At 55.5% G+C, this 27904-nt stretch overlaps 1 protein-coding gene across 2 annotated transcripts; it reads right to left on the bottom strand.

The window, feature by feature from the left end:
* Positions 1–1966: 1966 nt before the first annotated feature.
* On the bottom strand, positions 1967–27904 carry LOC104333403 (Krueppel-like factor 5). 2 transcript variants are annotated; one of them, XM_075435763.1, is made up of 5 exons: positions 27740–27904; positions 13244–13291; positions 9475–10378; positions 5661–5720; positions 1967–2145 (listed from the first exon to the last, which is right to left on the bottom strand). In XM_075435763.1, exons 1-5 carry the CDS (start codon positions 27902–27904, stop codon positions 1967–1969), a joined length of 1356 nt encoding a protein of 451 aa, XP_075291878.1. The 2 variants fall into 2 exon arrangements, with proteins under 2 accessions (XP_075291878.1, XP_075291879.1); XM_075435764.1 differs by lacking the exon at positions 13244–13291 and having other exon boundaries at positions 9475–9781; positions 9839–10378.

Here is a 27904-nt window from a genome sequence, read left to right as displayed (position 1 = left end):
GCTGCTCTGTGCCCTGAAGAGGAGCACAGCCAACAAGGTAGATGGCAAACGAGCCCATTTGCTCCAGCACCCGCCGATCCCCAGCGAGCCGTGACAACAAGCAGGGAAAGAGTTGGAAAAAGGAGGTGGAGAACAAGAACATACATGTGGTCAGGAACAGCTGATTCATGAGCCAGACTCTCCAATCCTCACTTGAGCCAGGTCTCATCAAACCCTCCAGCCAGGCAAAGGCCCTAGTGCCGAGGTCTGGAAAGCCCTTCCCATGCACCGTCAGGGAAAGTTGACCAAGCCAGCGCCCACCGATTCGGTGGCCTGACTTCACCCCTCCATTCCACCCTCCCTGGTGGCATGGAGAAAGGAGGAGGCTTCTGGCCAAAGAGCCACACGAAGGGCTCACTGCAGCACGGCCCCACCAGCCCCGGGCACATCATCCATCCCAAAGCCTACACCACACCATGCACCCCCAGATCCTCCCAGCCCTCCTCTCCTGCCACGCCAGACCAGGCAAAGCACGACCAGGACCCCAGCTGCAGGTTTCGGCTAATGTGCGACTGGGCAATAGCAGAGAGGGGTGGCCTTCAAATTTCCACCGCCTGAAGACGCCGCGGGTCAGCACGACCTTCCAGTTTACACTGCAGACACGCACCAGTCTGCACGCTACCTGAATTTGTTTGAGGAAGAATCAGAGAGGAGGACATGGTGGGGGAAATCGATGTTCTGTTGAATTATTTGTTCTGTATTCATTTATTACCTGCCCGGCCGCTGTTTAAACTGGCATGGCCTGGTTCTTGTTCTGCCAAAGTTTAACCCCTGGTAGACTTTGAAGGATGGCTGATGTGCCCCACATGTCACGGCACCCCACGGAAGAAGAGAAAAGGTGCCTTACGGAGCCCAAGGCGGTGAACCTGTGAGGTAGGTCACATGATTACAACCTGAACAGCAGGATTTATTGGAATTTGTTTCAAAGATGCTTTTTTTTTTCCCCCTTTTCTATCTGAATGGGATGAAACGGCAACAGCAAAAGACCAATGACCACATTGGTGGCGATCACTGATTCCTCATGTGCGTGTTCAAGGCATGAGCAGAGCCTGCCCAGTGCTTTCTGGAGAAAGGCACAGCGTGTTCTGGGAAACCAGAGCATTATTGGTGGCTTTTTTGCAGTCCCCTGGGTGGCTTCGAGACCAACACTGGTTCTCCCAGAGACACCTGAAGTCAAAATTCATCTTGGAAGCAGAAATGCTAAGGACACAACCAAAGAACCGAGCCAAGCAGGGTGGATATTCGAAGCCCTGAGGGAGCTGGCTGCTGGGAAACCGCAGGTGGGCTCAACGGGACGCAGATGATGGCTTTTGTCATCTGCTTTTATGCTGTCTCTTTGCTAAAGGCACGTCAGGTGAGTATGTCCCAGGCCCTTTCTTCTACGCCCCCACAGAGACTGGGATTGTCGACTCAGCCAGCCCCGGGCACGTCCTCGCGCGTCAGAGGTGCCACATCCATGGCCACGCCGCGGGCAGTCTGGGAGGATGGCAACCACAGCTTGAGGCGAGACCTCTCACGTGCAGCCAGGCTGCCGACCCATCACAACCCTCCTCGGGCTCACCAATACCATCGCCCTGAAAGGGGTAAAAAAAAATCCCAAAGAGCTTGAGACACGAAGGGCAGATGCTCCAGATTGAGAAATAAATAGCAGGTTGGCTGGAAGAAAGCCCTTTGGAATCCAACGTCCATCGCCCCAGTGCCACCAGGAGCCTCCTCATGAGATCAGTCTGTAATTATAACTTTTTTAACGAGATTTCTTTCAAAACCAGAAACAGTTGGGGACAGGGCTTGTAGAGGGGGCTTCCCCGCCACCCCCACCAGCTGATCACAGCATGGGTTTGTTGCTATGTACGAGAAGAGGAGAGGCCCCCTCGGAAAAGAAAAGAGTTTCAGCTGCTCTTGGAGAAGTGGCGAACGCAGGTGGCTCCTAGTTCTGGTGCCGCTTCATGTGGAGAGCCAGATGGTCGGAGCGGGAGAAGCACCGGCCGCAGGCGAGGCACTTGAAGGGCTTGGCACCCGTGTGCTTCCGATAGTGCCGGGTCAGCTCGTCGGAGCGGGCAAAGCGCCAGTCGCAGCCTTCCCACGTGCACTTATAGGGCTTCTCGCCTGCAGGGAAGAGCCACAGGTCATAGGCACAGCCCCACCACGCAAGAGCCGACGTGGGCGCGCATCTGCCCGGCCTCCCAAACGCCCACCCCGTCCTCTCGGAGGTGCCCGTCCTCCTTGGGAGGCTCTGGAGGGCACCCAGGGCTGCCCCAACACAGAACGGGGCTCGTGATGCTGTATGCTACCGGGGTTTGCTTCCTGCGCACAGTCCACGGCCACCATGGGACCATAAACTGTCGAGCTGCAGGAACCAGGTCTTGCCCAGGTGCCCCACTCCGCTTTGCTTGCTAGGCTTGGTTTCTAGCACTGTTCAAAGTTCTTAGAATCATCGAGTAATAGAATAATAGAACCATAGACTCATTAAGGTTGGAAAAGACCTCTAAGATCATGAAGTCCAACTGTCACCCCGACACCACCGTGCCTGCTAAACCATGTCCCCAAGTGCCACATCCACATGGTTTTTTGAACACCTTGTTGCATTTTGCACCATTTCTGCCAAAAAAAATTTCTGAGGTTTTTTTTTTAACTAAAAAGCCAAAAATTCCTACGGAGGGCGTTGGCTGCTCACACACGCGGGGGGGGCATCAGGAGGAAGAAGGGGGGCTGTGCCGTATAAATTTTCCTGCAAGCCTCGCATCTTTGAAACCACCATCTAACACTCTCTGCCTTAAAGTTCAGCCCCGCAGCAGCAAAGTGTACACAAAACATTGTGTTTTCTGCAGAGTACTCGGGTGATGTAATGCCTCTGCCCTCTCCCCCCCTTCCGCCTGTACACACCTATTCCCAAACCGAAATCAATTAAATTGTGCAACTTCTCAGCCAGCTGGGAACTGGACTGGAAAAGCCCGTGCCCGCTTCCAGCTCCCTGCGTGCCCAGGTCGTAGGGCTGAACCCTGGCTGCAGCCCTCTCCTCGCATGGGTGTGGTGCTCTCAAATATTAGCCCTCGCTCTTAACAGCCTGAACAAGCAGGCAGAGTTCAGGGAATGTGCTGACTTTCCCGACCTCAAATATTTACCGTTTCATCGGCCAATTGCCGAGTGCACCGTCGCGGCGCGAACGCACGTACACACGCAGCGTGCATGCACAGGCATGCGTGTCGTGCCCTGACACGCTTCCCGGCGAGCGGCCGTTCCTCCCCGCAGCCCGCGCGCTAGGCGGGCGGTGGGTTTGGCCAGGAGACAGAAAACATTCAGCCACACCAAGATCTACAGTGCCTTGCACGCACCAGACAGAACGTGAAAGCGCGGGCACGTGAACCTGGAGGAGACAGGGCGCCAAGACCTCCTCCCGCTCCCCAAAAAAGCCACCGGGCTCTGCGCCGCGGGGAGGAGAGAGGGGTATTTTCCATACGGAACTCGAAGTCCACTCGCCAGCAGCACGCTGGGTGTTTTACGGCACGCTGGGGATCTCGGGGTTTGCGTTCGCATGCTAAAAGACAAAGGTGGGATCTGCACTGCGCAGCCACAGACATTGTCCCGGCCAGGTCACCTGGCTGGGTCAACCCCACCAAGGCTCCCGAGTTCCAAACAATAACAGGTTGAGCTCCGGGATGGAAACAAAATGCTTTCCATTGTCCCACGAGCTGGCTCCATCTCCCAGGACAGCACGGCAGGCCAAGCTCAAACAAAGGGCCCAAACTGGCATTCCCAGCCCCGGGAGGCGGGCGAGCAGCCACCGGGTTATATATTTAATCTCACAATGGCACCCAGGAAATGAATGGTGACTCCAGGACATGAATACTGCCCAGCCCATAGCAACGGGCAAACCACAAGAAAAGCTCTTGGAGATCATGTACTTCTCAGCCCAGTTCCCATCAGGGGAGGAATCGAGAGGAAGGGCGTTATTAACCCTTCACGTGACGGAGACGAAGCGGCATCGAGCGTCCTTAGCCCGACAGGCGTTGGGACAGCCCTCCGGTGCCATGCTCAGCGAGGCTGAGTCCTCAACAGCAAAATGCAAGGCTTCAAACCTTGGATGCAGACACCCTGAGCCCGCCTGCATACAGCTCTCTGTCCTGAATTCCCTGCTTTTTAGCCGCCCCACAACACCATCCATTTTCTTGACTACTCAGGTCACATCCTCCTTCACCTCTCTGTCCTCCCCTCTTACAGCAAGTGAAGTGGAAGAGGGCAAACATGCTTAGATTTCCAGCACAATTACTCGGAAATCTGGAAAAATGACTGCATTTTCTTGGTTCAAAAACTGCCCAAGTTTGCCTAGATATTTCTTTAAATTGTGACTTTTAAAGATGGTGCCTGTCTCAGGTGGGTCGCGTCTCTGGGCACAGAGCAAAGACCCATGCTCTGAACGGAAAGGGAAAAGAGATATTTAATTTTAAATTTTATTTAATTTTTAATTTTATTTAATTTTAAAGCGAGAGCTCTGCCATAGCCCATTTGCTGCAACAAATGCTTATCACCACCCAGCCCTCAGAGCCGGGACAATGTCCTTCCTGTTCCTTTCTTCCACCCCTTCCGTGTTGTTCTCCAGCCCACTCCTACCCAGGCCCTGCCAAAAAAATATTGTACTGCATGCACAAAGAAAAAATTCTTTGCTGGCTTGTTCGAAGGACTGATAAGACGAAAACAGAACTGAGCCAAGTGCAAGAACTGATTCCCAGACTCAGGATGGGTTTTGTTCGTTGTTAATAAAAAAGAAAAGTGAACTCTGGGCCAGCTTAATTGCTTTCAGTAAAGATCAGCCCTTCTATAAAGGAGATTTATGAGGGCACTGATGGTTCCTGGACTACCTGGGGATCTGATAAAGTTTCAGGTATAATAAATACCTTAACGAGGAGACCTGTGCTTGAATGCACAACTACCACCGAGCGAGGTTTACCCCGGGAAGCTGGTTGTGGTGGGAGCTCCTCTCTGCTAGTGACCCTGTTTCCCCCAGCAAGGGCAGCCCACGGCATCTTTGCCCTCAGGAATGAGGGCACAGCCTCTCTGTACCTGTGTTCGGAGCCCATCTGTACGTGTGTTCGGAACCCTTCTGTACACGGTTACGGGTTGTCTGTGTGGCTGGTACACAAGGAGAGACGAGGGGCTCCTTCCTCTCCTTGGGAACCACAGGGGTGCATGACACAAAAGAGACAGCCCTTGTCTCCTCAGAGGTCGTATATATGCACCACATGCCTTTACGCAACCGTTCTGTGGGCTAAGCAGGATCAGGCCTGGCCAGGATTTGGGAGATCCCAAAGGAAGAGCTCAGAGTGATAGGGGTTTTGGGGGTACCTCCTCCCAATCCATCGACTCGAGAACCTCCAAGATTCACCTAAATTCTAGACCATCCCTCCAGAAGGCAAGCCAGCGCACACAGCAGCGTACAGCCGCTATAAACCAGTGCAACCATTGGACCTTTTTTAACATTAACGTCAATAGACTTCACTGTGCTCCTTACCCCAGTAACCACCCTAGATTAAGGTAATCAACTCAGCCATGTAATCACCACCATTAAGAGGCAGAGTAGAAGCAAGGCAGGCGGGCAGAATTTCCTGACGACGCAGTGCTCTTACCTGTGTGGGTCCTCTGGTGTGCCTTCAGGTGGGAGCTCTTGGTATAAACTTTTGAGCAACCTGCAAAAACAGAAAAGATACCACTTCCCTGTGAGAAAGGGTCCCTCGCTCCTGGGATGCATCAAGAGGAGTGTAGTCAGCAGGTCGAGAGAGGTTCTCCTCCCCCTCTACTCTGCCCTGGTGAGGCCCCATCTGCAGTGCTGTGTCCAGTTCTGGGCTGCCCAGATCAAGAAAGATGAGGAGCTGCTGGAGAGAGTCCAGCGGAGGGCTACAAGGATGATGAGGGGACTGGAACATCTCTCCTACGAGGAGAGGCTGAGGGAGCTGGGCTTGTTCAGCCTGGAGAAGACAAGGCTGAGAGGGGACCTTAGAAATGCCTCTAAATATCTGCAGGGTGGGAGTCAGGAGGATGGGGCCAGACTCTTTCCAGCGGTGCCCAGTGACAGGACAAGGGGCAACGGGCACAAACTGAAGCAGAGGAAGCTCCAGCTGAACCCAAGGAAGAACTTCTTCCCTCTGAGGGTGATGGAGCCCTGGCCCAGGCTGCCCAGGGAGGCTGTGGAGTCTCCTTCTCTGGAGATATTGCAGACCCGCCTGGACGCGGTGCTGTGCAGCCTGCTCTGGGTGACCCTGCTTGGGCAGGGGGTTGGGCTGGGTGACCCACAGAGGTCCCTTCCAACCCCTAACCTTCTGTGATTCTGTGAAGTATGGGACATTTACATTTGAGGTTGGGGACAGAGCAGGCCTGGAAAGCGCTCTGGGTAATGGTATGCAAATAACCCTGGCTATACCCGTTGGGTTTCAGCAGTAACTAAAGAACATCTGTTCTCCAAGACAGACAGACCTTTACAACTCTCCATCTTTTGCCACGCAACCCTGACACCCACAGGCATTGTGCCAGGAATTAGGGGGCCGGGAAGAGTCAGGCACAGACTTTCAGATCTTTTAAAACATTAAATTCAGCACCGTTAGCTGCTGGCTCTGTGCTGCCGTTTGTCTCTCTGGATTCCGGACGTGACTGATGTCACTGCCGCAAGGCTGGAGGGAGGATGTATCCTGTAACAGTCCCAGCCCAAGCAGATGCGGTAAGAACTTTCCAGGAAGCAAGGAACGCCAGGTACACTGCAGAGCCACAGCCTGGCTTTCAGGATCCAGAATAAAGCCGGTGGGAAGATTTTTCAGAAGATCAGCGACAACGGGTTTTATCGAAGGAAGGCTCCTCACAGAAACACCGTGGCTTTGGCTAAAGTTTCAACAACAGGCATCAATCTCAAAACGAATCACTAGTTCCTCATTTCAGTTCGATAAAGCTTAGAAAAGATCCTCCTGCTGCCTTTACAGCCCTACTTCACTGTGTTTTGACAGGTATGTTAAAATATGAATTTGAATTTTTATGACCTGCATAAGCAACATAGTCATGTTTTTTGTTCCAGCCTTTCCACACAGCCTCTTGCACGAGACCAGCTCTCCGTGCTGCCCTGCTCAGGGGGTCCGGGTAGCTGCCGTTCCCTCCCCATGGCAGGAGGGACAAGGGTGGGTGACCCGGTTCAGTTCTGCTTCTGATGCTCTGAAGCCTCAGAGGTCCCTCATGCTTGGGAGAGAGATGAGTGTGCATGGGACCAAGAACTGCCTCCCCGCCGGGCATGGAAACGAAGCCACCCAAGCACCCGGAGCAGCTCCCAAACCTGGAGGGAGCAGCACAGAGCAGGGCACGGCTGAGCTTCATTTCCCCATGAGCAGGCAGAGGAAGAAGAGCCGGGGCCACCACCTGAGAACGTGGACCAGGGCTTTGCAAACAGGTTCTCCCCTGTCCATCCAGTTACCGATCCAGTTGCATCTCCACTACGAGGAGAGGTTGAGGGAACTGGGCTTGTTCAGCCTGAAGAAGAGAAGGCTGCGAGGGGACCTTATAAATGCCTACAAATATCTGAAGGGTGGGTGTCAGGAGGATGGGGCCAAGCTCTTTTCAGTGGTGCCCAGTGACAGGACAAGGGGTAATGGGCACAAACTGAAGCAGAGGAAGTTCCGTCTGAACATGAGGAGGAACTTCTTCTCTCTGAGGGTGACGGAGCACTGGAACAGGCTGCCCAGGGAGGTTGTGGAGTCTCCTTCTCTGGAGATATTCAAGACCCGCCTGGACAAGGTCCTGTGCAGCCTGATGTAGGTGACCCTGCTTCGGCGGGGGGGTTGGACTAGATGACCCACAGAGGTCCCTTCCAACCCCTACTATTCTGTGATTCTGTGATACCGGCACGAATTCGGCATGCCTCCCGCCACTTCCCCATGCGGACCACGGCAGCGAGACCTGCTGCCCCTGCCACCAGCCCTGACCACGCTCACCTCCAGCCGAACCTCAGCGTGAAGGGCTAGAAGATGCCCTCCTCTTTCTCTGCACGTGCACACCCAGTGTTTATTCAGCGCAGGGTTTTTTGCACCGCAGATGGATTCCTGCCTTCCTGTGCAGGCCAAAATCCTGCTGAAAACAGGCGAGCTTTGCCTTGGTAATAAATGCATCCTGTGGGGTGAGACTTTTGCTCGGACCAGTTCTGACATGAGCGGAGGGGTCTGTCTCAGAGCAGCGGTCCACTTACACCCTTAACCTGGCTCCCACCGTGACCAGCAGAAGGCAAAAAGAAATCCAACCGCAAGAACAGGGGTGCAGCTTCTGGCTCAGAAGGTCCCCAGTCTGCAGGGTGGGAAGGCGCAAGCACAGGAAGATCTTTCTAAACATGTTCTGTTCTTATATAGTCCCTCGGGTCGCTGCTGGAGGCAGAACCTGGGCTGACCTACTGCAGCCACCCCCACGCCACGGGAAGAGCACATAAATCTTGCAGGAGGTGGTTGGGAAGCGACGTTCCCCAGTCCACACACCTCCATCGGAGAACTGTTTGCTGATCCCCAACAGCTCAATGGCCGGGGCCCGGCCCAGGAGGTGGGAGGCGTGTGTCTCTGCAAAGCACCGGTGATCTGCAAGCCCTCACGCTGGTGTCACTCGGGTTTCTCGCTAGGGACATGACTACTTCTCTCCCACGCAGCGTGAAGGAGAGCTTGCAGCGGTGGGTCCCACAAGCTCTCTGTGCACAGCACGGGAAACCCTGCAAGATCTCCTCCTGCCAAGGCATCGCAGGTCTCTAGACGGACATGCTCATGCAACGAGGTGACACACAGGGAAGAGCTTCAGCTCTGGGCTGATCCTTTCCCTGAAATGCCTTTCCATGCCATCCTGACGCAGTATGTGACGCCACTAGAAGGATACGATGCAGAGACATTCAGCTCATTGCCTCTTTGGAAGAGGAGAATTGGGGCTACAGAGACCGACCATAGAAGCTGCTTATGGAAGTTACATGATGGTTTGACGCCCGTTACGGGAGAGTGGGAAAGGAAAGGTCTGTGAGAAAGCCAGCATGGTTTTGCCTGTGGAGAGCATGTGGCTGCTCAAGGTTAGGCAAGACCAGAGCGAAGTGGGCAGCTAAGGCAGCCGATGTCCAGGAGCATCCCCATGCTCTGCAGGAGCTCTCTGCCTCCTGGAGTCAGGCTTGCTTTTGCCAGAGTGCGGAGAAGAAAGGGAAGGGGAGAAAAAAGGCATCAGCTAGCACAGGCAGGATCAGCTTCTTCTGCTCCCTTGGTGGTGGTAGGAACCCCACTCCCATGGGGCTCTCCACCCAGCTCCACATCTCCCTTCATCATGCGGACAACGTGATTTTGGATTAAATTCCTGCGGAGGGCCAAAGCAGCCCCCAGCCTCAGTGTGTCAAGAAGAGACCCGACCCCTCCCGACCCCCAAGCCAAGCCAGTACATCAACCGCGAGCATACCTGGGTAATTGCAGTGATGGATTCTCCTTTTCTCCAGCTCAGGGTTGTTGCGTCTGTTGTATTTGGGGGGCTGCATGACAATGTGCCCCTGGGAGAGGGTCCCAAGGCCATTTGGGCCTGGGGGGACCTGGGATGACTGGACCAACTTCAGTCCAAAAGTGGCTTCGTAGGATGGTGGGGGAGAGATGGTGTTGATGAGCTCGGGTTGATTTTCTGGGCTGCCAGGCTGTGAGTTGGGGGGTGAAGGAGGCAGGTTCACCCCTGGAACGGTGTAGAACTGCCCCGAGATGTTGAAGTTTCCCTGTCCCTGGGAGATGTGTGGGTACTGCTTAACTGGCCCTCCTGGATGGACAGGCCTGTGTACCACACTGGACATGGTGTTACCCGTGGACATGGTGACACCGCTGAGACTGTTGATGGCTGTGGTGTTGCTGGAGGACGATGTCAGAGTGGTAATGTCAGCGCTTCCGTTGCCCAGAGGCATCTGGTAAAGATGGGACTGCTGTGGGTTGGTGGATAAGGGGATCTCGGAGGGCATCTCCTGCTTGATGAAGATGTTGTTCACTGCCACTGACTGGGGCATGCTGAAGACACTGGTGAAGTCGGGCAGGGTCTGCGTGGAGCCGGAGGCGGAAGAGCAGGGCTGGGCGAAGCTGGTGCCGGGCTCTGTTTTGATCTGCGGGAATGGCGTCATGGGTTTGGGCGGCCGGTAAAGTCCAGTGCGCAGGTGCGTCGTGTCTGGCAGAATCACGTTGATGTTCACGCTGTACGGCGTAGAAGTGGGCTTCTCTGTGGAGAAGAACTCGTCCACCACTGAGGCACTCTCGCGGCGGTACTTCTTGTCTGGTATCATTGGGATGGGCGGCACCTCGTTCGAAAGGTACTTATCCATCTCAGACCGTGCCTGCGGCAAAAACATAAGGACAAGAGAACTTGTGAAGAGTAACCTTGACACGGTGGTGGTGGGACTCCAGCGTTCAACAAGTACTTAAGCTGGCAGGAAATGGAGAGAGCAGCAAGAGGTGTCCAGGAGTCACGGGCGGCGGTGATTTAGCTTCAGCCTCTGACTCAGCCACAGACTCCCCAGGAGTGAATCACTGTCCTCTGTCCCACTTCCCTCCTACCTAATCAGCACAGATAACAAAGGCTAAGCTACGCAGAGGATGTAGTTATGAAAGAAATATGGCCTGATAAAGAAGAGTCAAGCTTTAGGTACAAAGTTTTGGTCGCAGACAAGAGAATTTAACACTAGAAACGGGATGAAATCAGAAACTCTTCTCCAGCCAGCCTCACGCTTTGGGCATGTTGGATCTGCAGCCCACCTTCGGCATGCTGACTCTGGTCTCCTGCAAACTCAACAGCCTGAGGTGTATGGCATTTAGTCTAGGACAATATCTTTAAATAACTGAGAATAATTTGGGCTATAGCCCTAGAAATTTAAACGACATTGCCGCTAATTCTGCGGACCGTGAGCCTAAAATGGAAACTGCCAGGCACGCTATGAGTCTTGTCTCGGTGAAGTGACTCAGCCCTCACCTAACCTGTGGTTCAGTCATTGTTTTGTAGAGCCGTTTTTACAAGTCTGGGTCCTCCAAGCTAACAGGACCTCTAGCACTCTCAGTCACTGCTTGCCTGGTTCCTTCCCCTCCTGGATCACGTCTGATGCAGCATCCCACTGGATCCAAGCCCAACAATTCAGCAACCTGATGGAGCAATCCACTAGGAAATTCATCCCCTGGCATCTGATGACTCAAGTTCTGCTCTTTGTGGTTAAAGATACCAGCGCTAATGCTCTTCTATAAAGCTACAGCCTTTAATTTTGTGGTTATCCATGTGTCAAGCTCATAGCAAAGCCCTCGTAGACTCATTCATATGTAGAGGAGCTGGCAAAACCACCGGGTTTCCCTGGCAGAGCCTACAACGCGCTTCAGGAGAGCAAGCTGATCTCACCCCACACCCTGCACGCTTGAGCCGAAGGTTTTACAGCTCTGAACTATGTCACCGGAGTGCAACGGGCCAAAGTCATCCCTACTGCAACTTCACTGCTCTTGACAAAGCTGGATGGGACCCAAGAGATTTCCTCGCCCTTTCCAGCGAAACACATCACCTGTGCTTCCAGCTAGTTCAAAGAGCCTTTGCACCTCTGCAAGCCATACTGGCAACGGATGGGTAAGCTGGCTTCCACCCAAACACAGGTACGTGCCACAAATACAACCTCTTCTATGCGGGTAAAAGCTCAGAGCAGCCGGACTTGGAAGTGCTGCGCTGCTCTGGAACTGAGCACGCTGCACTGGGGCTGTGTTTTCTACGCTGCGCTGGTGTGTACACGCTGTGCTGTAAATCATCGGGTCTGCGGGCCCTGAAAAGTCCCTGCCCTGGTTGAAGGAAGCTACGTGTTGGCACTGCAGAGCTCGCTTCATGTCACATCCTCACCTAACTGCCCCTGCTCAAGGCAGCGCTGCCTCCAGCAACACCCCATCCCACGCTCCAGCGAGGAGACCCTTGCTCGGCACACCCCAAAGCTAAGGCATCAGCAGGAGGCAGGGAAGAGAACCAGAGGTCCAAACCCCTGATTTCCTCTCTGCTCCCCGCTGCAGTGTCCAGCTTGGGTTCCTGCCCGAGGGAGACCCAGGCCAAAGCTTCGGAGCTGCGTGCTCCTGCCCCATGCACCCACACCCCACGTCGCCGTCACCCTTGGCAGCCCGCTTGCTCTCGGCAGCGCCGGAGGCTCCGAATGCCACGCATACCTGAGCAATGAAATGACCCACTTGCCAGGAGTGGCGGCAGGGGGAAGGTGTCAGACGCCTTTCACTTCTACAAGTCCCTTATCTCTGGCATTTAACTTTCTCACCTTCGGTTCCCAAGGGAAGGTCTTCTCCCCACCCAGCTCCAGTGGGTCCTGACATGGCAGGCGACTGGGCAGGTGTATTCAATGTAGAAAGGCATGGAGGAGCCCTAATTTCAGATTCAAAACCTGCGTTCTCAGCCAGAGTCCCCCTGTTCGGTGTCACCCTGCCTCCTCTTCTCTCGTAATCATCCCTACCTGCAGAGCAAAGTCTTCTTCCTCTCATTCCATTGAAGCCTGATACATCCAATTCTGAGCCTGAGCAGCCCCAGGGTCCTGGGGAAAGGGGGTGTTAAGGGGCAGCGGGGCAGCAGAGCAGAAGCGATGGGCTTTCACCGGATGGGGAATGATGCTGGCCCCGTCCGCAGCTGCACGTGGGTGCCGGAACACAGCACGTCATAATGCTGCTGCTGTGACACAGGTCCCACATGACCCTGGCAGCCTCAGCACCCTTCAAAGAGGGAGAAAGGGGCACTTTTTGCTTGTCTGTGGCCCAGAAGTGCCTACCAACCCTAGTCCACCCTGGCATTGCTGGTGCCGGGTGCTGACACCTAACACCCGGCCATCTCCCCAAGCACCCCCCAGCCAATGCTCTCCCCAAAACCAAACTCCTCAGCCCACGGTCAGCACAGCTGGGACGACCAAGTGCTGGCACGTCTGGGTGGGATCCAACTGAAGAGTCCTGAATGCACTCATAGACTCATAGAATGGTTTGGGTTGGAAGGGACCTTGTAGACAATCTCATTCCAAGCTCAGCTGGCGGTAGGAATGGAAGGGGGGGAGCGGAGGTGCCACCATGTCCTTGCCATCAGAGCTGGGTTGCCTGTGCTGGGAAGTCCCAGCTCAATCTCTTCAGGGCTTTGGCAGTACCCCTCAGCCACGGGGCAGAAGCATGCAGAGGGAGGAAGGAGGAAAGGTCTTCACCTCGAGAATGAGCGGCGGCATCCGCTGTTCCATCCTCATAGGGTGCAGCTGTGGGGAAAACAGGGATGGGTTAGTAGGGCGACCACCCCCCCGCAGACCTCCTCAACCTCCCTGGCCATGGAGGGCCCCAATCCCCTCACAGCCCCCACATGCCCACCCTGCCAGCCAGCCGGTCCCCATGGCCTCCTCCCATCCAGAACCCCCAGCCATGGAGGTGGACGAGGGACCAGGGCCGTGGCACAGGGCAACGCTGCCAACCTCCCACAGGCTCCCAAACCCAAACCTAGGCTTCGTGTGCCTAGGGACAGGGGTTTGGACACGGGGTTTGGACACGGCAGGGAAAGTGCGTAAGGGTTTAGCCCACCCAGCCTGCACAGGGATGACCTCCATCTTCCTCCTGTCCAGAGGCTGGAGCAGAGCTGGCTGTGCCTTGCCATCACCATCTCTCCGTTCACTAACAGGGATGGGTTTTTTTCTATTTTTGGTCTTTCTTTCCTATTTAACATCACCTGTCCCAGAGCAGGGTGGGACAGCGCAGCCCGCTGTGTGGATGAGAAGGGACTCGGTTCCCGGCTCACACAGCCAGGCTCTGTTTTTATGTCTTAATCCTCGCCGAGAGGCAGAGCGGGATCTGCCACAGCACTGGGAGCTTGCCCGAGGAGGACACCCTCTCGGTGAATCTGGGCAGCAGCTCAGCCTGGCTGCAAGGTCTAGTGAACTCTGGGCTTCTCACAGGGAAAGAAAAGACAGCTGAGACACACAGAGCTTTCCAGAGGAGGCTTTGAGGCACGGCGCAGAGACCTTCAGAGAGCTCCATCCCAGTCAAACCAATAAGTTCTCCCAGTTCCCATGGGGCTCCCGTCTGCAAAGCCTCCTCTCCTCTTCCCAACATCTAACCAGCTCCCTGTGCCACGGCATCTGCAAGAGCAATGATACAAGAAGATTTGCCCAGGAAGAGCCTCATCCATGCTACCAGGGCTTGGACAGACCATGCCTCCTGGCAGAAGTGCAGCAGCACCACAAACTAGATCCAGCCCCTCTGAGGTGAAGCTCCCAGCATCACACCACTGCCAGGCTCCTGCAAACACAGGACTTGGGGGAATCCCACCTCCTCAGGCACCGGAGCTGGTACCCCAGCCACCCTGGCAGCAGGGTCCCTAGGAACCTTCTCCGGACCTTCTCAAAACCAACCCAATGGACTCAGTTTTCCCACTTTTTGGGGTGTTCATATTTTGAAAGCTGCATCTAAATGGAGGATGTTTCCTGTGAGGCCACAATAGACTGCAGAGCCACGTGTCCTTGAGAGGACGGGTGCCAAACAGGCTGGGGATGCTAAGAGCTGCCATGCCTGGAGAGCCACGGGTCTCCATGTGGTCTTCATGCCTGGAAGCCTGAGGAGAAGATGCTTAAACATGAAATCTCCATATCAGAGCTACTAGGATTTTGAGGCTGAAAGCTGTGTCCCACCACCTCCATCAACTGGGAGAAACAGAATCACAGAATGGTCAGGGTTGGAAGGGACCTCTGTGGGTCATCTAGTCCAACCCTCCTGCCGAAGCAGGGTCACCTACAGTAGTCTGTAGAGGACCGCGTCCAGGCGGGTCTTGAATATCTCCAGAGAAGGAGACTCCACAGCCTCCCTGGGCAGCCTGGGCCAGGGCTGCATCACCCTCAGAGGGAAGAAGTTCTTCCTCATGTTCAGGTGGAGCTTCCTTGGCTTCAGTTTGTGCCCATTGCCCCTTGTCCTGTCGCTGGGCACCACTGGAAAGAGTCTGGCCCCATCCTCCTGACACCCACCCTGCAGATATTTGTAAGCATATGTTAGGTCCCCTCGCAGCCTTCTCTTCTTCAGGCTGAACAAGCCCAGCTCCCTCAGCCTCCCCTCGTAGGAGAGATGCTCCAGTCCCCTCACCATCCTTGTAGCCCTAACAGCTTCAGAAGCAGCTGCATACTGCAGCCAAGCTCCTTTGCAGGTAATGCTTGAGCCTGCAAGTGGTGGCCCAGCTGCTGGATCCCTCATTTTGGGGTCAACCACACCAGGAGACCAAAAAAACCCTCTTGCTCGGCCAGCCATCTGCATTCAAGGCCTGCCATGATAAGCAGCACAAATACAAAGGAAGCTATTGAGGGCAAAGCGGGTCCCACCAGGAGGAAGTCCCATAGACACTGGGTCTCTGCAGACTCCTCAGGCGGCCCCAAGCAGGTCCTGGCAGCAGGCTGCAGCCCTGCCTGCGGCAGCTCCGGAGAAGGCAGCTGAGGACGCTGCGGTGGGCTCACATGAGACAGCGATGACCTGGAACAATCAGCCCATCTCTTCCACCCTGTCTGCCAGCCACAGGCAGAAAATTAACCGTTTTCTTGCCTTTTTGAGAAGGACTGAACTTCTCACATAGCCAGGGAGCTCAGTTCTTCTCAACACTGCAAGAGAGAGATACCCACGGTGACGTGATGGAGAAAGCCTCCAGGGCTTTCTAGCTGAAGAGCCACAAGGTCCTTATTGGGTTCAGTGGCCCAGTTTCCCCTGGAGTCATTAGCAACACCATCACTGCAATCACGGGAGACAAGGATGAGGTAGAAGGTCTGGAGGCGCACATGCCCCAGCCTCTGCCAACCGCACCAAGAAGGGCTCCAGCAGCCATCATATGAGTCGTAGGTCTGTAGCTTAGGCAAGAAGTGAGCAAAAGGGGAAAAAGCAGGCAAAGCAGACACCAACAAAACTTCTATGAGTTTAGAGGCGTCCAAACTGGGATTTTTGGTTTGGCCAGGAAGGGGAAGCCAATAAGAATAGCCCTTCATACAACAAAAGCACTGAACTACTGTGGTACTTTCACCTCAAAGTCACAGCACCTCTTTCTGATCACAGCGGAGGGTCTTTTCAACTTGCCAGAGAAGACAAAGCCAAAAAAGCCAAGCAGGGAATCGAAAGTGGTTAGAACGAGCACTTTGTCTGCTCCAGGCAAGGCCACGGACACCAGTTTGTGTCCCTGGACCAGCAGGAGCACGTTACACTCAGCACCGGCACATCCAAACCCGGGACCTGGCGACCGAAATTCCCGGGAGGGCAAGATAACCTCAGCAGCCTCTGAAAGAGCTGTGTGTCGTGAAACACCTGGCACTGCGAAATCAGTAAAAACCCAGCCCTGCAAGCCAGTGGCTTGATGAAGAAAGCAGACAACGAAGCCCAGCTTCCTCCAGAGTGGATTCTCCTGTGGATAATAGGCACTGACATGAGCCTTCCCCCCCCTACCCTCTGCCAGTTTTCATAAATGCTGCAGGAACCTCCTGCCTGGAAGACCTCTCTCCCTTGTTCAGATATTGTCAAAGGCAGGGTGAGGCGTTATCAGGACACCGATCAATACACACAGAGTCCAAGACAAACATTTCTTGGGAGGACGCTTGAGCCAGCCATGCCATTTTGCCAGCCATTAGCCACGAGCATCGTTAGAGAAGCACCAGGCACTGCAGGCTGTCGAGGCAGGAGGTGGGACGTGTCTTTCCCATGATTAAATGCTTTCTAATCTGAAGTTGATAAAAAACAAACCACCATAGAAACATCAGGTGTTGTCACCACACGGGCAGCAGCAGAGAACAAGGAGAGAAATCAATGTTTGCTAAACAGGCAAATGAGCTTGTAAAGTTGGCAGAGGGAGCGGTCGCGGGGGGGGGGGGGGGGGGGGGCTCGCTGTGGGGGAGAAGTTTCTTCAACGCTTGGGCAGCTTCAAGCCCTGCGCTAGACCCTGCATGGCTGCACCCCCCCATCCTGCTCTGCAATGCTTGGAGGCATCAAGCCGGCTTCCCCCCTTCCCAGCTGGGTCCCAGGCTCTTGCTCACAGCCAGCCCCAGCCACCACGCTGTGCTGGTCGCCGATGCAAAGAACCTTCGGGAGAGTGGTGCAAGGAAAACATCGGCTTCACCCACGCAGGTCATCCAGCCGTGCAACCCTGCGACATGCAAGGGATGAGGGAATGGCAGGGCACCCGCTCCAGGGGTGAGGGGAGCTCCTCCTCGGGGCGAGGGACCTTCCTCGGGCACAGGCGTGCATGGGACAACGGCTGCGCCTCTCGTCCGGGCCCTGGGATCAGGCAGCACAGCCTTTCTCATACATGCACCTGCATGAAACTCCAGCCGACAAGGGAATCGGCAAACAATGGGGTGGACAATCATCAATCAGAAACCACGGCAAGTACCTGGCAGTGCCCCTTCAAAGGCACACGTTATAAATAGACCGTGTTTATATACAGATTTGGTTCAATATCAGCATTTATTGTCTCCTAGTTAAATATTGACCTGAGTAAATATTTGTTTCTCTGATCATTTGGTTTTGATATTGACCTCAATCGACGTTATTTTCTGTTTGTTCCTCAAGTCTTCTGGAACTCTCTGCAAAAGGGGATTAGCAAAGAAACCCCCGGGACTCTTCCTTTCAAGTACGCACGGGGCCAAGCGTTCAGCTGCTGTAAATCACAAAGCACCGCTGCAGGCAGCAGAGCCGAACTCTGTGCTCACGTAGGTGGCTGCTGGGCTGCAGATTGCCCCGGTGGACTCCTCTGCTTGCTCCATCTCAAAGAGGTTAGGAGCAACCCCAAGAAACTAGCGCTGCCCTCGAAGCGTTCAGCTGTGTCTGCATTGTATGCAGTGGGGCAAGACTCATCTCCACTACCTTTGGCTACCTGGGCAGCGAGCTTCTAAGCTGAAGTCTCTGTGCAAGCTCTCTCTGGAGTCCACGGAGAAGACTGCCAGAAGTGATCCATCCCATCAGCTTCCTGTCTTGAAGCTTCCACACCTTTCCACTTGCAAGAGCAGCTCCTGGAGCAGGACAAGGCCACAAAGATAAACCTTTTCTCCAGGTTTCTGAACCTTTTCTCCAGGTTTGTGCCAGGAGCTCATGGACAGCCCAGGAGCCGAGCTGTGCTGCTCTGGAGGGTTGTTCTGGCAATCTTTTCTGCCCTTGCGCTTGAACTACCCCGGGTAATTACCACTTCTCAGAAACCAGGAATCTCCTCGGGGCCAAGAGTCACCACTGAGGCAGATGTGGGCAGCTGGCAGGCTGGCCGGCCTCTGGCTGAGCCAGCAGGCAGCAACAATTCCGGCAGACTTGCTGACTCTGTTTGCTATTCCTTTCCTCCGACAATTGATAACGACTTAGTCAAAGCCAATCCACCTTGGCTATTTATCACAGAAATCATGCCACTACAGTCAGCAATCCCAAAGGCCAAGAAACCAGGAAAAACACCCCCATCCAGCTCCAAGGTCAAGTGCCTGGACGAGGAGCAGTTTGGAGCAGCCAGGCTCCAGTGGGCTTTAAGAGAGCGAGCAGAAGCTGTCCCAAAAACAGAGCCATAAATGGACTTGAAAAGTAACTAGCAGGGTAGACCTTGGAGACACCGAGCTTGCAGCAAGCTCTGGCCCAGCTGCACCATCTCTAGGCCTTGGGCAGGTCTGAACAGGGGTGGGGGGTCCCAGCTTGACATTAGAGTCGCTCCGCACTGGTTTCCCCTTTTGCAGAGCTACCAAGCGCTACCTCGGCACTGGACAGAGCCCGAAGGCACATGGGGAAAGGGGGAGAGCCATCCGTCCTCACCCATCACTCTCCACTTAAAGAGTAGTTCTCTTAAAGTCTGAGAGGGGAGGACATGAGGACCCAAAGGAGCCATGCCTTGCTACACAGCTTTCTATTTCTGAGCTGCTCTAGCTCAGCAAAGGCTGGTGTCAAGCCCATCAAAGCCAGCTGGAGGTTCTCCATCGAGCTAAGAGGGCACCCACTGTTGGAAGGCAGGAGGCTGAGCTGCGTAGACTTTTGGTGTGAGCCCATACAGCCATTTGGATGGTTTGTCTGGAAAGACGAAACCATCTAATGTTATTTCAACTCCTGGAAGATCTGGAGGCTTGGAGCTACCTCAGGTGTGGCCAATTCATGCAGGAACTCCAGAGTTCCCCTGGTTCATGCACGCATACAAACAAAAGTTGAGTTTGGACATCCAGGCAGCCCCTGCTTGTACCATCAATGAGAAGCAGGACCACGTGCAGCTCCATTTCACCTTCTCAGTTGCAACCTCTGCTCCAGCACACCCTCTCCCCTGAATTTGAGATGAAAGCTCTCAGATGTCACCATCCCCCAGGATGACCCGGACAAATTTATCCACCTGTTTCCAGCTAGTGCATGGCTGTAGGACACTGGGCTTGTCCTTGAGCCTTCCAGCTCCCCTCTGGTTACAAATCCGTGCCGCGGGTCCTCAGCCGAGTGCGACATGGGAGAGGGTGTTGGAGCTCATGGGGAGCTTCCCCATCTGGGTTACGGGTGGGATTCATTCCGCCTCACTCAAATGATCTAAAAGCTCATACTCATCACCTCGCCTCCTCCGATCAGAAGAAAAGCAGCACATTCCCAGGGCAGGGTCTGACAAAGGCGGAGTGAGTCATCCCCTGCTTGCTGGGGCTTGTGAAGTCCTCCTGGCATTCAGGAAGTGATAAAACAGGCCAAAAAGCCTGTTCTTCCCAGCACAGCGCGCAAGGCAGACCCAACACCCCGTGCACGCCTGGGAAAAGCAAGATCAGGTTTCATTTGTGGACAGCAAATCCCACTGTCCTTGTGGCCCTCAACTTCCTCGCCAAACCAGTCAGCAAAACAAAACAAAACAAACCCTAAGGCAGGTGAAAACATTGCGTTGGAACGAATAGGTCTTCGGGCTGGCTTTCTTCCAAGCTGGCACAGCACCGAGCACGGAATCAGGGACCGAGGGGGGACGTTGGAGCACATCCGTCTGCTGCAGACCCTTCTGCCATGCACGCTACCCTACACATTTCCACCCATCTGCACTGCTAGGAGGGTCCTTCTGCCTGAGAGCAGAAAGCCTCAAAGAGTTTCCTCAAGAGCCATCCCCCAGCTTAAACCCTCTCTTTCCACATTTTCCCACATACAGAAATGAGTTGCCAATTGCTGTTAATGAAGGGAGACTGATTATGGCATAGGCCGATAACAGGCAGTCGACAGTTCTCGTGGAGAAGGCACACTGAGCCCTGGAGAAGCTCCAGCCGGAGCGTTTCAGAGCCTGGGGTTTGCCAGCCCTTGGGAAACACGAGGGCTGTGACACTCATCGTGCCCCAGAGGCGATGTCGGTCAGCCACGCTAACGATTTTGAGTTGTCCCGAAAGCACGACGCAGAACCGCAAACATACCCGATGCTGGAAGTTGCTCAGAATGAAACGCCACGTTCTCAAATGGTGGCATTCTGAACGATTGGTTGGGAAGGGGAGATGCCCCGATTTTTCCATTCAGTTTAGTAAACTTGGGTCATCTCCACAAGTTAGAGCACACAATCAAACCTCCTACTCCTGAGCGGGATTTTCAGTTTATTATATTCAGCCACCCCTGGGTTCAGCTCCCTAAACTCTCCTTGAGGAGCAGCAAAATGGAAGACGATAATGTTGCACAGGTGGCATCACCACAATGGGCTGGAGACACCCACGTATCTCTGCCCTCTCCAGGATTGGTTCAGATTCATGAAACAAATTGCCTTAGCTGAGACAGACCTCATAATGGATGGATAATATTTTTCTCTCTGACAAGTGATTAAGTACCTGCGTTTTCAGACCAGCTATACTGGGACCAAACTCGCTGTTCTCTTCTCCCACTTGTACTGGGAATACTACGAAGAGCAAGGTCACTAAACCCATTTTAATACTTGCAAATCCTGTCCTTGGCAGAAACCTGAAGGTCCCCATCGCATTTAAAAAAAAAAAATTAAAAATAATAGTTTTCAAAGAATTCTCCAAGCATTTCTGAACTTAATGAATGATTCTTTGTTTGAGTTTCAATCTGAGCTTGGAAGAGGCTGAACCTCTTTGATGTGGTAAACAGCCCATGGGGGTTTCTTGAGAGTTTTCATGCTAGCTCAAGTTCTGAGAACATCTGAATTGTAAACATTCATTACCCAATCCCCGAACACCTACTGTACCCTGTGACTCACATAATTCACCAATAGAGCACAAGAAAAGCAAATATTCTAATCAAGGGGCTCAGCTAACAAGACGGCCGTAAGTGTGATTATTTGCAGTGGATGGGTTAGATAAAAGAACCCACTGGACCAGGGAAGGAGAACAAAATAGCATAGGTAGCTGACCAAACAGGTTTGAGAGGGGAAAAATCACAGTTGATGATGCACCGGTCAGAAATGCGCTACCTTAGACCTTCGTGAGTAACTTCAGATGACTGTGTTTGCTTCCCACAGACTGCGCAGGAAGAGCGATAAAGGGAAACCCATCGCACTTACGATGGAGCCGGAGTCCCCTGCTCGTTTCCTCCCTCAAATACCTGCCTTTGCAGTGCTCAAAAAACAAACACCCCAACCCTACAACGTGCTTTTCTAGCTCATTTGCAACCTCTCCCGTGTCGGCAAGTGGAAAACAGGTTCCAGTGAGGGCTGCGCAGGAGGAAGAGGAACAGCACACCTGTAATCTTTCTCTTTCTTGGCACTGTCCCTTTCTCTCGCTCCCCACCTCGCCCGAGCCAAACTTCCCCCGGGGCAGAACAATCAGCCTTTGTACCACCCGGACAAAGCCACTGCGCTCCAGCCAGCTCAACGTTCGGCCAAGCCGTTTCATCCTACACCTCGTCTGCTCCCAGCACGCACATGGGGAAGTCTGTGGGTTTGGGGGATGGAGGAAAATAAAACAACGAGCGCGGTGGCTGAGATCCCCCAGATTTCCCAGTCTTTGGCACACAGGTTTTGTCCAAAGCCGGCGGAGCGGCGGCAAACGGCAGGCTCTGATCTGCAGTGAGCCCCTCACCACCGCCCCGACACAGGGCTGCGGCAGGCAGGCGTCCCGCCTGGGGACCGTCCCTGCAAGAGTACAGGGACAAATTCATCCTTCCTGGGGACTCTGGCTTCATTTCCCATGGGCCTGCAGACACCTGCCACAGAGAAAGCCCATCAGACTTGCAAATCTGCGGGCTGGTCCTGGAAGCGTCAGGCACCAGTTGATCCCAAAGCTACACAGCCTGGAAGGATCCCTCCTCCGCTCACGAGACCCCTCTGGCCAGAGGCCACGCAGAGCTTGGCCACACCAGATGCCAGCTGACCACCTTGACTTGTGCTGAGCGGGACCGAGCGAGCCCGTTCTTCCTCACCCAGCCTTTAATTTGGCATCTCTGTACCACCAACCTGCTTCTGCGCACCCCTCGAGCCTGCACAGGCTGTGGCACCCTCTGAAAATGTTTTTTTTCACAGCATTTTGCACACTTCTGTGGAATGCACGGGAATTTTCTCTCTCTGGAGATATTCAAGACCCACCTGGACAAGGTCCTGTGCAGCCTGCTGTAGGAGACCCTGCTTCGGCAGGGGGGTTGGACTGGGTGACCCACAGAGGTCCCTTCCAACCCCGACCATTCTGTGATTTTCGAACCCTTCTGCAAAGCCAGGAGGATCCCAGAGGGCAGAACATCCTGGCCACTCGAGAGGGAGTGAAGAACCACGACTTCACACCGCCCACGACAGCACGTTGCATGGACCAAGCAGCTCAGAAAGAGGAAGAAGAGACCGAGTCGCTGAACCCTCGGCAGCTCATACCTGCCTGCTCCATTTCCACGCCTGTTTGCACAATTGTGAATGTGGGGTCCTGGCAGAAGCCTGAGCTCGGCTCCCTGCTCAGCTGGTGGATCAAAGGATGGGTGAGGACCGACGGCAGTGGCTCCTGCCCATGTTGTGCACCACAGCTTCCCCGAGACATGGTGGTGCAAAGCCTGCCTGCTCCCCTTGCCTGTCCTCAAACACAGGCACAGCCGTGAACACCGGCACTACCCCGCGGAGCTCGTGTCTGTGGCATCCCCACTCCGCAGCGTGACCTCCTTCTCCTGAGCATGTTAGGGAAGAGAAGGACCCCGGGAGGGGACACAATATTTTCAGTCCCCTCTGAGAACCCAAGGGGTGACATTAAAATGCAGAGCAATGCCTGGGCTCAGCTACCCCCAGCCACAACAAACCGTCACCATCCCATTGCAGGGGTAAAACTGCAAAGCTCCCGTCTCCCCTTTCCCTGCAGAAAAGCTGAATGCACTCATTGCACGCAACTCCCAAGAGCCCGAGGAAAGGAATTACTCCTCAGCAGCTTGCTGTGGACTTCTACATCTCTACTAACAGATAAAGTGGAGCAGAACTCCTTCCCGGCCCCGACACAAACCACATCTGTATGGGCAAGACCCACCACCCTGGTTCCAACCGGGCTGTGCGAGTTACTGGATCACCAGGGAGCAGGAAAGCCCATCCCTGGTCCAAGAGACAGCCACCATGGAGCCATCACCCCAGCGCAGCCACGTTCATGACAACGATGTGGCCAAAGGGGCTCAGCCCCATGAGACGCAGGACGCAGCACACAGGGCCCCGCAGGGACGGAGCAGGATTGAAACAGCTCCTGCCTTGGTCCAGAAAGCTGGACCACACCTAAATACGCTTGGCCCAGCTTCTCCTGTGATACCAGAAGCAAAATCCCCGCCAGGATGAAGTCAGAGGAACACCACAGCACATACATCCGCTCCGCTGGAAGGGTTTGGGAAACGCCGTTTGCGGTGCTGAGGATCCAAAGCGCCAGGGAAAGCTCTCTAGGAACAGCACCATCCTGATACCATCTGATCTGTCCAAGCACCTCCCCGAGGCTGGAGCTGTTTTCTTCCTACGCGAGCCCCTCGCCCAGCCCTCAGGCCGGGCGGAAGGGAGGTGGCATCAAGCACTGGGCTGAGAAGCTCCGTGGGGTAGGAACTGGGCTTGGAGAAGACAAGGGGAGCCGTTTGCTCCCATTTCTCAGCTTGCAGCAGCACAGCCCACCCCAGGAAAGGGAGGCAATGAAGGGCGAGATGGCTTGGGGCTGTCCCCAGCCACGCTCACCACGGTTTTCCTCATCACCCATGGCAGCCTCTGTCTCCCCTGGGTGCTCACCGGCCTCACCACAACTGCCCTTGGGTCTCCTGACACAGGTAGGCAAGGGGATAAACGAGGGGACAGGCTGTGGGGTTCGTCCGTCTCTCTGCCCAGCACCTTCTCTGCCAGGCAATTGCACCCGGTTGGCGACGGCAGGGCTGACAGCCCCAACAGCCCCCCTTCTCCCCACCCTTTAATCACAGCGAAGCCAACAGTGGAGACAAGCGTGGGCCACCCCTTCCACCTCACCACCACCTCGTGCTCCTCACAACCGCAGGAAAGCCCTTTAGGAGCCAGCTCCTGTCCCGCACGTGTTGGGCAGGGAGCAGGGCAAGAGCCATCTCCTTCCCGACCGTGCCGGCAACCTTCCTTCTAGAAACATCTCCAGGATCATGGAAACCTGGGTCTGTTGTCACCACCTCACCTCACTTTCCATCACCACATTTCCTTGCACCGCTGAGGACCACACTCATGCCCAAGGCAGACCACGGCATGAAGTTCAGGAGGGATGGGGTGGCTTAGAGGACATGGCAGCGGGGTAGCTCATCCACTGCAGGGTCAAACCCAGCCCAGAGAGACACGGTCACCCGTCTGAGAAGCAGCAGACGGTCCCAGGAGGGTTCCCCAGCCCCAGGTAACAACAAGGTGCCCGGGAGCTGCTCTGGCTCCTCAGACCCGGAGAGCAGAGGGCGGTGAGGTGGGAGCAGCAGATGAGCCCCGGTGACCCCCCCGGCCCCCGTGCTCGTCAGGGGGTACCTGACAGCCACGCAGTGAGAACGTCTCCGCCGCTTCCGAAACGCTCCCCTGGACACACCTTGCTTCTGGTTTCATTTATTATTATTTTTTACCACCCTTCTAGCGTCGGCCTCTTGAGATTTAAAGGGGAAAACACTGTTTCTGGCCGATCGGACTCAAATCAGAAAGGAAAAGTGCTTTTTTTCTCACAAGCCCTTTTCTCTCTTCTCTTTCTGTTTGCTTTTTAGTTTGGGGCAGGGTGGCTGGCAGGGAAAAGGGGAAAACTCATTGCAAACTCCACAAAGGATCTGTTTCCACCTGACTCGGATCGAATAAAATTTTCGACAGCAAATAGCTCCCACCTTCCCCTCGTGTTTGAAAAGCTGTTTGTGGAGGGGGGGGTAACGGGGACTTTGCAGCCAGCGAGATAAAGCGATAGCTGCGAGCTTGCTCCTTTCTTTGCCGGAGACGAGCGGGACTGAGGGCGGGAGAAGCCCCGCGAGCGATAGCCAGTGCCGGAGCCCCGACAGGTCACAGCCTTTTCCAGAAGTCACATCAGATTGCTCTGATCAACACCCTCCCCGAGTGAAGGGTTTCCCAGCCATCCAGCTCCTCCACCCTCCAGCTACGGCAGCTCCTTCACGTCTCTCCCGCACACACCACAGCCTTTGGCGTTCGTTAAGGGGGGGCCAAGACACGGAAAACTCCTCCCCGAGAGACGCGGGGTCCAGCCCTGGGCTGTCGGGGCTTCGCCACCCGTAATGCTTCACCCTGGGTGGGTTTGCAGGGTCCCAACACAGATGTTGGGGGTAATGGAGCCCGGGGGAGCTGGTGCTCAGCTCCAGCCCAGCAGCTTTCCAGCCTCCATCCCGAGGATCCCGTTGTCTATAAGGTCTCACGGCAAAGAGGTGACATCGCTGAGCGGCCACCCCCAAGGCCACCCTTGGCTGCCTCCGCCCCGGTGGTGGGGTGGCATCGCCCCAGGGTCCAAACTGGGGTGAGAAACCCCTCTTCCCTTTGCAGGGCAGCAAGGGTGAAGGTGTTTCCAACCATGGGTGGGCTCGGCACCCCCAGGTGCCTCCACGAGGAGGACGAGAGGTGGCACGGGGCTGGCCAAAGCCAGGAGGCAACGCTGCCTGGCCAACCCCCACGGCCACAGCCAAGGTGTGGGGCGAGAACCAGCCCCGCTGCCGAATCCCACCCGGCAGCAGGGGTTACAAAGAGGGGAGAGGAAGCAAATCTCGTCCTCCCCCGGGGCGAACAGGGAGCTGCCGCCCTTTGGCAGCGGGGACAGGCCCCAGAGATAACCCACACCTTTCTGAAGAGCCACCACCCCACCCTCCAGCTCCGGACCCAAACCCGGTGCGGAGGGGCAGGGGCTCCGGCAGCCCCCAGGTTTAGAGGGAGCGGAGCCCAGCCAGGACCACCGCAGGGCAAGGCAGAGGGTGCTGCGTGGGGCCCTCTCCCCCCTCCACCACCATTTTGACCCCCACAACCACCGCTCGCAGCGCTGTGGATGCCGGATTGCCAGGGCATCACGTGGAAACGCAGAGAAATACGCTGCCTTCGTCTCGCCACCTCCCTTTAGAGGATTTGACCCTGCTTCGGCAGGGGGTTGGACCGGGTGGCCCACAGAGGTCCCTTCCGACCCCTGCCATGCTGGGATTCTGTGATTTCGCCCCAAAATTGACCCTTGGGGCACCAGTGCCGCCGGGAGAGGGGCAACGGGCAGCGCAGACACCGTCCCAACCCCTGCCCCACGCTGAACCGCAGCCACTCGCCATTGGGATGCCCTCCCGGGGGTCCCCAGAGGAAGGGCAGCCGGGACGAGGGGGTCCCTGCAGGGCGGCCATGGAGCCAGGGGCCGGAGCCGCCCTCCCGCCCCGATCAAAATGGCGCTGGGGAGATGGGGCACAGGGTTAATCATTAGCCGTCGGCAGTGCTGGGCACCTCGAACCCCAGCTCGCCCCGTTCCTCTGAGGGGGGAAAAAGGGGCTAAAGCAGCGGCAGCGGGGTGGGGGCAGGCATGGCTCACCCCCTTTCCCACCAGGGAGAGTGGCTGAAGGCTCTTCGCGGTGGGACGAGGGGTCCATCGCCCGGAACACCAGTGAGGAGCCTTGCCCCCTTGCCTGGGGTGGGCAGCGGGGCTTGAGCGGGCCCACGACAGGGGTGGGTGTGCAAGAAGGGTGGGCGAGCAAGAGGGGTGGGCGAGCAGCAAAGCCCTAAAGCCACTTATCCCTTATCCGGGTCTTTTTCTCCGGCGTGTTGGGGGGGGGGGGACAGACGCTGACAGGGAATTTTGAGGAGCATTCCCACCCCGCCATGGTGGCAGAAGAAATAAATAAATATAATAAAATCCAATATAATAAGTAAAATATAATAAAATAGACTAGAAAATAAACCTCCCGTTCCCCCCCACCCCGTCACGCGCGGACACAGTGAGCCCACCGCCCGCGTCTTTCCCAGCGAGCCGGTGGCAGCGCGCAGCCCCTCGGCACCCCCTCACCTGCCAGCCCCAGGGACAGGGACCGAGCCCCGGCCGCGGGGAGCGAGCAGAACCCTCGGCTCTTCTCCGAAACGGGCAACGGGGCATTTCGGAGAAGGGCAGGAGGGAAAAAAAAAAAAAAAATGAAAAAAAAAATGAAACCCAACACGCCCAAGCGAAAACCTGTCGGAGGGGGAAGCACGAGCGTACAAAGCGACGGAGGTGTTTTAGCGAAAGCGCGGAAAAACAAAGCAGAATTAAGTCCAAAAAATCCACGCTTGGGTTTGCGGGAGGCATTCCCAGCCTGAGCAGGCGACGCTGGCCCCGTCCCGCCGCCCCACGGCAAACCGCCGGCCTCCGCCTTACCTGCGCCAGGTCGAGGGGGTTCTCCAGGGGCCGGGCGGGGGGTTTGATGTCCTCGAAAACGGGGGTGTCTTCGCCGGGTTCCCCCGACATGGCGACGGGTTTCAGCGGCATCAACGCCGCGGCGTCCTCGGGGAGCGGGGTGCGCAGCACCAGCCCGCTGCTCAT

The sequence above is a fragment of the Opisthocomus hoazin genome, chromosome 14, assembly GCF_030867145.1.
Source record: "Opisthocomus hoazin isolate bOpiHoa1 chromosome 14, bOpiHoa1.hap1, whole genome shotgun sequence".
Classification (NCBI taxonomy): Eukaryota; Metazoa; Chordata; class Aves; order Opisthocomiformes; family Opisthocomidae; genus Opisthocomus; species Opisthocomus hoazin.
This window is presented reverse-complemented; position numbering and strand designations above follow the sequence as displayed.

What these genes read in the sequence shown, in the direction of transcription:
- LOC104333403 (XM_075435763.1), bottom strand. Translation starts at nt 27,904, where the DNA reads ATGAGCAGCGGGCTGGTGCTGCGCACCCCGCTCCCCGAGGACGCCGCG. An exon ending in TGCCGCCGCTCATTCTCGAG is followed by an intron (nt 10,379 to 13,243) that starts GTGAAGACCTTT and finishes TTTTTGCCGCAG; the next exon opens with GCACGGTCTGAGATGGATAA. An exon ending in CCATCACTGCAATTACCCAG is followed by an intron (nt 5,721 to 9,474) that starts GTATGCTCGCGG and finishes CTGTTTTTGCAG; the next exon opens with GTTGCTCAAAAGTTTATACC.